The following is a 12,723-nucleotide window of genomic DNA, read 5'->3' on the forward strand; positions in this document are numbered from 1 at the left end:
TTCACCATTGATTTTATAGGTGGGACCAATAATAAATATAAAAGAGAAACTATTTAAGGGGAGAAGATCACATTTTACTCTCTAAAGTAAAATTCAAACTTTAGAGGATCCAAATCCAATTGGATAAGCGCGCCATTGGGAAATGAAGTAAACGGTTTGAAACTTTGAATTGAAGTTTAAGTTATTTTCTTATTGAATTCATCTTAACATCAAGGGTTTTTCGTGCTGAAATACTACATAGGTTTCGCAGCGAATTGTGTCATTGCAAATTTGTTTTTGCTAAATGTATTCTCGCAAATTGTAGAATTATTTGTGGTAGAAAAATAGAGTGAATGCTTATCTCAAATCTATAATTTGTTTGAAGGACTACAAGATATTTGATAAAAAAAAAAAAAAACTCTTTTCGGTGTTTGATATTTAATTTTATAAGACTAGTTAACTCTTTTGTCAATGATTTTTTTTTAGAACATACTTATGTGATATGTTAATCATTAATATATCTTTCATTTAATTTTTATAAGTAAAAATAATTTGAAAATTACTAATATTTCTTAGTTTTACACAATAAATTTAACTAATGTATTTGAAATAGGTAATAAAAAAATAAAAAACTAAATGGCTTTGACAATTATTTTTAAAAGACAACAAAACTCTCGACAAAAAAATTTGTCAATCCTAATTAGTTCTTAATGGATAAATCAACAGTTTAATATGTAAACTTATTCTGTTAATACAGAAAAAATATTGATAAAAGAGCTAATCAGTTTCATAGAAGTAAAGATCAGAGGTCGAAAAAATATTTTTATTAGGAGCTTTATTGTTTTTTGAAGTAATTGTGAGACTTTTTAAAATTTTTTCTCTAGAAAAATATTAATCCAAGCCGTTCATTGAAACTTTAATAGTCTAAACTCTAAATTTTGGAACCAAATTGGTATATAGTTCGAAGAATATTATATATATTATTGTATATATGTTTTTATACTTTAATTTTGGTATTAAAAATTATTAATAAGAATTTTGAATAGATAAAATTGTCTTTTATATTATAAAAAAATTGATACAAAAGAGATCTATACAAAAAATAGTATAATATATATTTTTCATTTATTTAGTTACAACACCGTTTATTGAGATTTAAATATTAGCACACTGAGCTCTTGAAGTGCGTATGGATCACGGAAGAAAGCAACCTTTTTGTTCTTAGTAAATAACTTAATAAACACATGGCACGTGCACTTCAACATGCGAAAAAAAAAAGTGAAGAAAAGGGTGGAAATTCTTCGAGAAAAAAACTGAGATATGTACATCATCTAACTTCTCAGGTCTTTGTTCAACTTTCTCATTTCAGCAAACAGGAAAGTTTCCACTAGGTTGGGTGGGGAATCCTATTCACATAATTCAAACTAAGCCTTCGTCTAGTAGTCATCTCCTATGCCTTGCAATGAGTCACATGGGTTCAAAACTTGGCTGATGCCAAGTAGTGATAGAACCCTTAATATTGTGAGTGAGTATGGTGTGGGTGAGTGGATAATGCCTAGGATTGAGGGTTGTCTAATCCATTTGACCCCAAAAAAAAAAAAAAAAAAGACTAAGCCTTAATTAGATGCATTCTACTTCTTTCGAACTCAACTGCACGCACGCTCTTAAACATGCCTGTTCTTCTGAGACTGAAATCTTCAACACAAAAGTAGGCATGATCAGTTTCTCAAATTATTCCAGTTTTATGATAGATATGCAACTTTGATTACGTATTAGGACAATATTAATACTGCTGCTCTGGAGAATTGGAGCTCAAGTCGTTAGATGAAACCCCCCATCAATCTTCAAAGCTGAGAATAAATTCAGGGAGAGTCGTTAGCTTGCACCATGAAAAATCCCAAGACCACTGATGGTGAAGAACATGAATGACTGATGAGAGGAATGAAAATCATGAACAGAATTCTGGAGACATGACTTACTTGGGTAGAAGCAAAGCACCTTGAACAGAAACGTCACAGAGCTCAGTTCCATAGATTGACAGATATAACTTGGTCCCTACCTTTCTACCTTCATGCATGGTTCGCTGCCGTGTCCGTGTTACGTGCTGGCATGGCTTGAGCAAAGTTATTAACATCAGTCGCCAGAAAAAGTTATGGCTATTTGTGGCCATTTTCCAGCAAAATGATAACGCTAAGCCAGAAGAACTAAATTTAGAAGGTTTCTTCTTGTTCTTGGTGTCTGCTTGCAATCTTCTTTTCCTCCTTAAATTATTGTCTTGCTGAGAACAAAGGTAACTAGACTTAATTCAAGGAAAAAAATTGTGTTGACAAGGGACCGATCAACTGTCCATCCAAATATAGTGATTCCTCCAGGATTAGTTTGCAAGTACATCACTGCATATTCAAAGGAATGAATGAGCATGATATCCCAGTATATATAAAACATGCTAGCAGTTTGCATAACTATTCCAACCAGAACTCCAGAAGTGGGTTCCACAGGGCAAGTCTCATTAAGATGAAAGATCAATATGGAGGTAAATGAAGTCAGACTAATGATACGTTCATGATTCATCAAACAAGAAAACTTCTTAGGACTAAATCTAGTAAATTCAAACGTTCACAGACAGAATGTGGTTGAATTACGTACCAAAGGCTTGCCTCTTGTGGTGTGAGGACATATAGGAAGCCAACTGGGTATTCGTAGGCATTCCAGCATAATCCATTGACTCCAAATCACTCTCAGAATAGTCTAATTGTATCGAGTTTAAATGGTTTACAGCCTCCAAGCTCCCTGTACTGGCAGAGCTTCTTAGTTGAGATGCATCAGAAGAGCATGTCAACAGTGCATGCCACCTGCTTGCTAGTGAAACAACACCCTGAGCTCTGTGAGATATTCTTGTTGCCGCATGCAGACAAATAATGATGCCAACAACTTGAACAAGTGTAGATACCTAAAAGAAAGCCCAGTAAACGGGAAAGCAAACATAAATAATGTAACTTAGAGCCATTTGGTTTTCAGATAGCTGTTAAAAGGCGGAATGGGGTGGAATATAATGAAATGACTAACTGCATCTTTTGAGTTTTTGAGGTAATAATAGAATGTAATGGTAGGGCATTGCATTGCATTCCATCCCCCATTCTTTCATCGTCGAATTTCTGGAAATGGAATGGAATTTGAGTGAATAACTTCAAATTTTCCCATTTCCCCCTTCAACAATATTCAAACTAAGGGAGTGAGAAATTAATTATTCCATTCTTTGATATTGGAAAATGGCATGGGATTTTTGTTCCATGATTCCATCTCATCCCATTCTATGCCAAATGAAAGACTGATAACATGAAAGATCCATCAATCTAAATGCATAAACTCCAAAGACAAAGAATTGAACTTACAGCAAAATCTCCACCATTTAAGAAAGTGAGCATGCCACCGTATCCCGTAACCTGCAATAGAGTGACAAATTGGCTTGCTGTGACAACCAAGAACTGTAGAAGAAGATATATTCTGAACCTATGGCTTATCTTGGAGAGATGATAGCGCAACCGAATGTGCTCCTCCATGAAAACTAGAACGTCACTCTCCCTTTGCAAGAGTTTCCCATAATCATCAAAGTGGATAACTTGCAAATTGCAGACCAAGTGAAACATAATAGTAGCCGACAAAGAGACTGCACTCACATAAGTCCAAGATATAATCAAAGCAAAGAAAATAGCAACTGAGAGTATCCAGGACTCATGCTGCACATTTGAAATGCGAATGATTTCTCGCGCTGTCTTCACAAAGAAGCACGGCAACATCCATATAATGAGCAAACGCAAAGATCCCTGAGAATAGAAAATTGAAGGGGGGAAATCAGCACTCCCAGAAGTAGAACTCCTTCTAGGTATGTTTAAATAGTCAGAGAGCAATTTAATGAAGACAGTGTAAATTTTTTGCACTTTAAGATAACCTAAAACTGTAAAATCATTGCAAGGGCATTGAAGTGCATGCGAACAAAACAGAGCAAGTTATGGCTTACAGTGAGAAGCATAAAATACTAAAATAGTAAAATATTTTCTATAAAATAACGCCAATCATACTCTCAACACCATCGATCGCTGCACACACTACACTAGCCTCAGATCGGAAACAGAGCAACCACAACAACATATAAAAACTTAACCAAATATAATTGAAGTGAAAAAATGAGGGTTTAATCACCTTAGATAGTAGAGCATAGAATGAAACTTATTAATTCAACGTTGATTTACCAATCCCCTCGCACATGAAAATCAAATTGAAATAAAATCCTTAAGCAAGAATCTGGAAGGTTCCCTCACCTGAATCTGGTTGACGTAATCGCGGTGAAAGCAATGCAACTGTCCGCTGTGGCGGTCAACGAAGAGGAACCTCCTGACGCCGTACTTCCTCAGGTTGTGCGAGAGGCACAGCAGTGAGACGGCAGCAAGGCACGCCTGGAACGCCACGATCGCCATCTCGAATGCCGGAACCTGGTATTTCTCGCAGTGGCTGCGGCCGTCAGAGCACTCGGAAAGAGCCAGCGCCACCAGCGGCATCGTGGTGCCAACCACCGCGAAGACGGTCCATGAGACGGCAAAGCTGAAAACGGTTCGCTGGTTGAAGCCAAGCAAAGTGAGAAGCGCTTCCAAACTCGCCAGCGTTCGATCGAACTCACTCTCCTCATTACCATCATTATTATTGTTGCTATTTTTAGTAATACATTGATTTTGAGGGTTTTGATTTGAATTGGAAGTTAGTAGAGGCGTATGAGCGGGAGGGGGTTCCTCTGTTTGTATTTGGAGATTGCTGTTTGACATTGCGTTTTCTATTGTCAAGGTAAAACAACAAAATCAGGTTTTCTCTCAGCCTCTAATATACTTGTGATTTTGATTTTGTAGACAGGCCTTTTTGTCTTTCCCTTTAGCAAGGAAGTAGTGATACAGTGTGGCATGGTTCATGGGGCGAGGGGTTCCGTGGGTAATATGAAGCGTTGGATGAGCTGGGTAGTTTATGGTGGACCCGGGAGGTAGGTAGTTTATGTTTTATGTTAATTATATTCCTAGTTTGCTTGTTTAAGAGTATTTTCTTAATCTGAAAGGCTGGGCAGAGGGTGACATGGGAAATCGAATCCATTATTTTCCCAACTTTCGTGGGGAATGCAGATGCCTGTCCAAATATATATATTTGGTGAGAGATAGGTGTGGATGCGATTAAATTTGGTGCCGGTTGTCCTTTTCCCACTTGGGGTTTCTCTTGTGATTACTTAATTAGAATTTACAAGTCTGAGAGCGGTAAGTCGGGGACCACACCATGAGTTCAGAACAACAGAAGCATCAAGCATGTGCATGCTTCGGCTTCGCGATTTATGCGCATAGTGTCTCTATCTGAGGGCGATGGATCAAGTTGCCCTTTAGGACATACAGCTATCTGATGATCGGTATAGCAGTTCTTTTTTTTCTTTTTTTTAAATTAATTTGGGATTTTATTCTTATTTTTTTATGTATTATATCCTTACTTGCTTCTTTGTTGCATCCAATCACATAAAAGGATTCATCAATTTCGACTATCCATAAAAAAATTATGCATGATTAGTTGATTACATACATAGCATATACACGGTTTCTTTCAATATAAGACATGATAAGCAACAGAAGATTATGGGAACCAACCCTATAAATTATTCATATAGATATGCTGTTGGGAATTCCACGACCAGTTACACCTGGACCTGACGATGGAAGCAACAGTTCATAGGGTGGGACACCTGCACCGGTTCTGTTTTTCAATTTTGGCTCCTTATTCCTTGCATTGATTATTTCCTCTATCTCCACCAATCTAGCAGAGAATTTGTTGAACATTTTCAACACTTGATGATCATTGATCCAATGAGAGTGAAGAGGGTTCACTTGCCCCAAGTACTCTTCATCAGGGGAATGTGTGGAAAGTGTGTCCTGAACAGCCATCACTTTTGTAGCTTGGAGTTGCGTAGGCAGTGATGACAAGAATGCATGCTGAGGATTTTCAATGAACTTTTTGTATTCAGGGTCATTCTCTTGAGGAATGAGTCTTCTCATTAGGGTAGGACGGTTAGGAACATACCCTCCAAAAGGGTATTGCCCAAAATTTATTGCAGCATGTTGACCTGAAGCAACCCATATCATTATGGTGAGGATACCTGACAGGTCCTCCTTTGTATCCAGTTTAGGCCACCAGGGTTCATTCCTTTTGTCATAGTGACCCTTGAATTTGATCTCATTCCACCATGCTTGGAGCTCAACATCAGATGTCACGGAATTCGGATCTGAGTAGAAGTGTACAACATAAGACTCTACCCATTCCTTTATAGCAGACCAGATTAAGAGTCCATCTGAGGCATAAGGGTAGTCATCAAGCACAAGTTTCAGACCAAAGGGCATTGAAGGGTCTTCTTCTGCCATGCCCCTGAAAAGAAAATTAAGAAATTAGTGAAATCTCTTGTTAATGTAGCCGGGGAGGATTTGAAAAGCTTGGGGGGCTTCAAACTCAAAGCCTTGGGATCAAAGTTACCTCCGAATAAGATCTGCTGGCAATGACTCCATATCGAAGCGCCACATGCTTTCGTAAGCTGATGAACTAAGCTCCATGGCATACTTTCCTGGACTGAAAGATGCCTCAATTATACCACCTCCATTTATTAGACTTTGTCGAGCAAGTGCATTGATTTCTAATGTATAGCGCATATGAGGGTGTAGCAGCTTGTAAATGGGATGCATTGAGCTCAGTTGTCTATGAGTAGCAATTATATATGGCTCCATGCATGCATGAGTCCTTAACCTGAACATCACAAATACAAAAGTATTCTTTCTCTCAGCCAAATGTGAGAAAATTCATATAAGTTTGCTCAAATAAACTGCATGATGAATTGTCTTACCAGTGATTTACTAGTTGATGGACGCCAGCATCATTTGAGCAAACATGAGCTTTTGCTAACTTCCAAATCCAGTGTGTCGTGGCATCATGACCGTGTGTGTAAACTCGCTTATTTTGCGCAGATGAAGGAGTTTGGGGAAGTGAAAGCTCAATAGCTATAGGACACAGCATACCAGTCTTTGCATAGAAGAGAATAGTCCTGGATGCATAAGCTTTCCTCCCAGGCAAGGAGTTCATCTTCTTCATGAATGGCAGAAGCATGTCATGATAATCAATGATAAATAGTCTCTTCTCCTCCATAGCCTATCAACATAAAAATGAAAGGTATTAGAGATAACTGAGTTTAAGACAAACATGCCAAACAACAGTGGATGAAATATAGATCAAACCTTTTCAAAGCTCATTCCACCAAGTTCTTGCTCTAATAGTTCCTTTGTGATGGCTGATTCCGGAGGGCCATACACAGCAGGATCTAGTTTGCTGCGGATAGGAAATTCCTGTGGAAACTAGAGAGATTAAGTAAACAAACCAAAAGTAAACAATACAAGAAAGTTATGAAAACAACCTTCAACAGCTCAATATTCACTGGATTGACCCCAGCTAAGGCTTGCCTTGCAAATTCATTGTCCCGCAACCAAGAAAATCTATCCCCTGTAACAGAACACAAACAAGTGAAAAAAGAGTGTATTGAGAAGTACAAGCTTGTGTAATGAGGCCTACAGGCACTAGCATTAGCATACTTTTAATTACAGCAGGGATTTCATATTTCAATAATCGCTCTCCAGCACTGATGACTTGATTCATGACCTTTCCGAGCAAGAGATCTTGTACTCCACCTCTCTGCTGCTCTTCATCTCTCAAAACAACACCATCCGTGTAAAGCTTGTCGATGTCGGAGAAACAGTTGAAAGAAATGTCTGATCTGGACATGGTGGCTGCTATTGAAGGTATAAGATTGTGGAACAAGGCCTTCAACCTCCCAGCAGAGAATGTGTTCTGTTTAATTTCTTCAAAAGTTTCATCCCTTGGCACATACACAGGGTGAGGCTTCTCAATTCTACTCTCACATAGTGGATCTAACATCATCCATCACACAACAAAACATCATGCACACTCCATTGGACAAGCTATGAGAAATTGCATGTCTCATATGACAACTGCTATATTTTATCCCACTAGATAGGGTCGGTTACATACCTGAAGCGGTGTGAGGTCTGCCGGATCTACATCGGCGAGGATAAGGCCTCTCTGGACCCCCTAGAACTGGCCTAGCAAGTTCCTCGTCCTTATCAGGGTTGCCTAAGTCATTGTAGGTAGCATAGTCATAGATTCTATCATGCTGCTTTCTCTCACCTTTGCCAGTTCCCCTTATGCTTAATAAGTCCTCAAGCCTAAGATCTTTGATTCCAGGTGGTGTCTGCCAAGGTAAGTATGTCTATCCACAAACACAAAACACAACACAATAATGTTATAGACTCTAGATTTATGTCTTTTTTATTACCACATTCATCCACTAATAAGTATCAATTAGACTGAAGGAATAATGTTGTCACTGACTTGGTTGTTGAATATGATTCTGCTTTTGGGGTTGTCGTTTCGTGAATGAATCCATGTGTTGGCTGGGAAGAAAATGGGTCCTCCGCTGAATCCATGAATGACAACATTCAAGAGGTAGAACTCTTTGGCGTGGAGGTTGGTGATGAGAAGAGCTCCGGGGCTCCCAAAGTCACTTGGCACTCTCAACTCAGCAGAGTATTCCACAATGTAGGAAACCTTTGAAGGTTTTGGTAGCCACCCTTTGACGTAGGATTCTACGCTTTTTCTCGAATTTGTAACTGAAAATAACGATAATAACAGAATCAATGAGAACATTTATTACAGGCAAGAAATTTAGAAATCTAAGGAAAATGTTTTTGCTTTTGTCTATTCCATATATTAGATTTTAAGCTGTTTTTGTGTTTATTAGTGTTTTCTTTTTCTCATTCTCAAAATAATTATCTGTTTTCCTTTTAAAATTTATTGAAAAAATTAATATATCTACAAAATTATTTTAAAAGAAGAAATATGTTACTAAAACCAATCATTAAATTCTGAATGAAAAATAACACCAACGAAAAGCTTTTATGAATTTCACATAATTAATTAGTTCATGTTTTTTAAATGTTTTATTAGCCTGGAAAAGTGTAAAGTATGTTTCCCTTAAGTCAGCTGAAGGAAAAAGTATAATGCCCTTTTTAACCTCTCAATCATGAGTTCAAATAATGTGTATAGATATAGATCATCTCATGTCTAATTGATTTTTTATTTCTTCGAAACTGGATCATCTCCAATAAAAAAAAAAATAGATGGTATTCAGTATTTAATTTCATCTTCCATATCTAAAGATAAATTAAACATTTTCTCCGTTGAAACTTTGCACTGTAATGATCCAAACTTATGCCGCGTGGCTAGTCTAAGGTAGAAGCCAAATAAAAATCCATAAACAAAACACATCACGATTAACAAGTGGACGATAGAATAATAAATAAACGCAACACACGCAATTCAGAACTCAACAAAACTAACCTTTAGAAATTATTAAGAAGTAAGATAGGAAATGATAAATAAATAACTTTTGCCTAAAATAATATCAACAGTGCTAGGAATCCCGCACGTATTGTAATTTATAATTATTAATTAGTCATCATTAATATTTTTATAATTTTACTAAAAAAATAATAAAAAAATTTGATAATATAAATAATAGACTGTTTATTTAGCTCAATAAAAATAAAAAATAAAAATTACTCTACAAATTATCCTAAATTTAAAAATCTCGTTTAGTTATTTCAAAAATAACCATCTAAACCCTAAATAACCATCTAAATTTAAAAATCGCTGGCACATCGATCCGGGTTCTGGCTCTGATACCATCTGTAACAGCCCAGACCACCCGCTAGCACGATATTGTCCGCTTTGGCACACAAGGCCTCACGGTTTTGCCTTTGACGATAGGGATGATGGCCAAAGCCCCCCACACTCACTCGTCAAAACGCGTCATGCTAGGGAGAGGTATCCACACCCTTATAAGGCATGCTTCGTTCCCCTCTCCAACCGATGTGGGCCTTACACTTCCAAAGACAATGAAAAATGGATTCAGAACCATTCTGACACCAATGACAAGTGTTAGATAAAGCTAAGCCATGACCCAAATGAAACTCTGCCGTATTTGAATTTAAAATAATAATTATTAAAAATTAATTAAATTAATTATCATATGATCTTAATTTCTTTTTTCACTTCTATTGTACACATTGTATATTAAAATTATTGTCTTCTTATACTTTTTTATATTTTTAATGGTATAAAATTATATTTAATGGTGTGAAATTACACACTCTTTTTTTATTGATTAAATATTAGCTAAATTTTAATAAAATTATTGGTTCATAGACTTTCTCAAATACTATTTTACATCTATATTTTATGATTTTTTTACGTAATCCTTATTAGATAGTTAAAAAAAGAAAGTTCACCTTTTTCTTCCCTCTCTCTAACATTAATATATGGATATTTAATTATTTATCATATATGTTTCTTGTGTTATTTTGGGAATAATTAATCAAAGGAAAAATATAGGTAGACAATGAAAATACTAAACAATGTGAATAATAGATATATCGGATGTTCATTTCACTAGATGTACGGATGGTTATTTTAATATTAAGATTTAGATGATAATTTAGAAATGTAGTGTGTTTTTAATTGATTGGTAGTTGTTCATATTGTTCAAAATGGTCATTGTTTACCTATTCTATTACTCCCCTTAATCAAAACATGCCTATTATTAGCAGTAAAGATATAACTTTGTCAAAAGCTGGTGCAGAGTGCAGATCGAACCAGTTTTACTCTTTATATAAGTTCAATTATTCTTTAAGATTTAGATATGAAATCAAAACCTTAGGATTGTAAATTTGTAAACAAAGCTAGCTAGGCTTAGGATCTAAATAAGCACACAATTAGGAAGCTATTACCGGTGTCAATTTGGTCACTGATGAGTTGAATCTGAATGCCTTGACCAACACCGTTGATGAAGTATTCCCACTGATCCTCCAATTTATCAGTGAGATTCTCCTTTATCTTCTTCCTTATTGTCATCACAGCCTTCACTTCTATCCCCTCATCACTCCTTCCAGAAGAAACCACGGAACCATTGCTGTCTTTGCTCGTCTCCAATAACGAAGAATAAGTTGATGTTACTGTCTGACTCTGACTCTGACCCTGACCTGCACCTCCGCTGCCGATCTCAGCTTTGACCACCGGCCTCCGCCGGGAAGGAAGTAAAGGAATCCTCCTGTAGGCGGAGAAGGGCGGAGATGGGCGGCAGAGGGCATTGTTGTGATGAGAGAGGTTGGAGAAGTTAGGAGGATTGAGCACAAACATGTTCTGTTTAGTTAAGTTGACGAAACGAGCCAATAATAAGAATAGTGAGCATATGATTTATGTGATATTTATTATATTAATACTGAATTGAATAGTCATCACATGACGTCGTCGTGTGTCCTTTCTTGTTTATTTAATGGATTTGATCGTCTGGGAGTTATGGAACGGCTGTGTCGAGTGCAGAGTACATTGCACAATGTTTGCTTGCTTTTAGATTGTTCATTGTTGTGATGGATTCTGACACCACACATTGGAGTGTGAACTGTGAAGTGGATGTGCCATTATTCGGTAAATAGACTACTACTACTGCCACCCTAAACGTGCAAAATGATTAAAATGGGAAGAGTTTTTAATAAATTAAATATATTGATAATGCATTAATTAAAGGGGGGAATAGTCTATCATTTAAACTAAGCACGGGTTGATATAAATTAGAGGAGTGCTAGGGCCAGCACTTTTGTTAAATTCTGGCCAGCACTTAACCATCAAAAGAAAATTAAATGATTCTACACTATTAGATGCAATCTCACACCATTAAAAATATCATTGATGGCTAATTGATGGTTAAAAATCGCAAAATCTGCTGCCCATAGACTTTCTCTTGATTTAAACAAGTATCTTAGGGTGTGTTTGATAATCACGTTTGAAGAAAAAAAGCACGTTAGAGCTTCTTGAAAGCTTCACTTTTTTGTTTGGCTAAATTTCTTCTTTACAAACGCAGAAGTGATTTTGTTCATAAAATCACGTTTACAAGAAGCAATAATTTCTAGCTTCTCCGTTGCACTAACGTGCTTTTAGTCAATACCTTCAATATTTATTTTTCTTTTACCAACTTTATCTTTTATACATGTTATTGCATTATTTATAGAATTCTTATTATTCTTCTCTATATGAGTTCTTTTTTTATTATTTATTATTTATATTTTTTATTAATTTTTTTATTTGACATTATATATTTTTATAGTTATAATTTTTGTGTATTATATTTATTATTATCTTTTATAATAGAATTTATTGATCCCATTAAGTAAAATAAATTAAATAAAAAAATTAATCATAAATAATAATAATAGTTAAAAATTATAATGTACTAAAAAATAGTACTAAGAGTATTAAAAATATACTATATAAAAAACATATAAGAAAAAAGTATAAAAAAATTAAACATGTATAAAAAAATAATATTATAATTTAATGTCATGTCCTTTTAAGTAATTATCTATCTAAAAGTGATTTTAACTAATATTATCCAAACAATATTTATTTTATCAAAATCAATTTTGGTAAAAAATTGCCAAACATAAATCATGTTGACACAAACTTACTTCTATCCAAAATCAATTCTATAAAATCACTTTTATTCAAACTCCAATTTGACCAACCACAATCCAAACACACACTTAATATCTTAAA

The 12,723-nt window shown here is 35.6% G+C and overlaps 2 protein-coding genes across 2 annotated transcripts; both read right to left on the minus strand.

Annotated features, from left to right (window-relative positions):
- Positions 1-1,173: 1,173 nt before the first annotated feature.
- On the minus strand, positions 1,174-5,130 carry LOC107632006 (zinc finger CONSTANS-like protein (DUF3537)). Its single transcript, XM_088508207.1, has 5 exons — positions 4,299-5,130; positions 3,372-3,803; positions 2,626-2,929; positions 1,959-2,372; positions 1,174-1,829 (listed from the first exon to the last, which is right to left on the minus strand). The coding sequence occupies exons 1-4, from the start codon at positions 4,794-4,796 to the stop codon at positions 2,242-2,244; spliced, it is 1,365 nt and encodes a 454-aa protein (XP_088364333.1). The 5' UTR covers positions 4,797-5,130; the 3' UTR covers positions 1,174-1,829; positions 1,959-2,241.
- A 398-nt stretch (positions 5,131-5,528) lies between these two features.
- Positions 5,529-11,441, minus strand: LOX6 (PLAT/LH2 domain-containing lipoxygenase family protein). Its single transcript, XM_016335622.3, has 9 exons — positions 10,902-11,441; positions 8,446-8,723; positions 8,086-8,323; positions 7,629-7,964; positions 7,454-7,539; positions 7,278-7,385; positions 6,890-7,191; positions 6,526-6,792; positions 5,529-6,420 (listed from the first exon to the last, which is right to left on the minus strand). Exons 1-9 carry the CDS (start codon positions 11,308-11,310, stop codon positions 5,661-5,663), a joined length of 2,784 nt encoding a protein of 927 aa, XP_016191108.1. The 5' UTR covers positions 11,311-11,441; the 3' UTR covers positions 5,529-5,660.
- Between the last annotated feature and the right edge of the window lie 1,282 nt (positions 11,442-12,723).

Source organism: Arachis ipaensis, chromosome B3 (genome assembly GCF_059453495.1).
Source record: "Arachis ipaensis isolate K30076 ecotype BB chromosome B3, ASM5945349v1, whole genome shotgun sequence".
Lineage (NCBI taxonomy): Eukaryota > Viridiplantae > Streptophyta > Magnoliopsida > Fabales > Fabaceae > Arachis > Arachis ipaensis.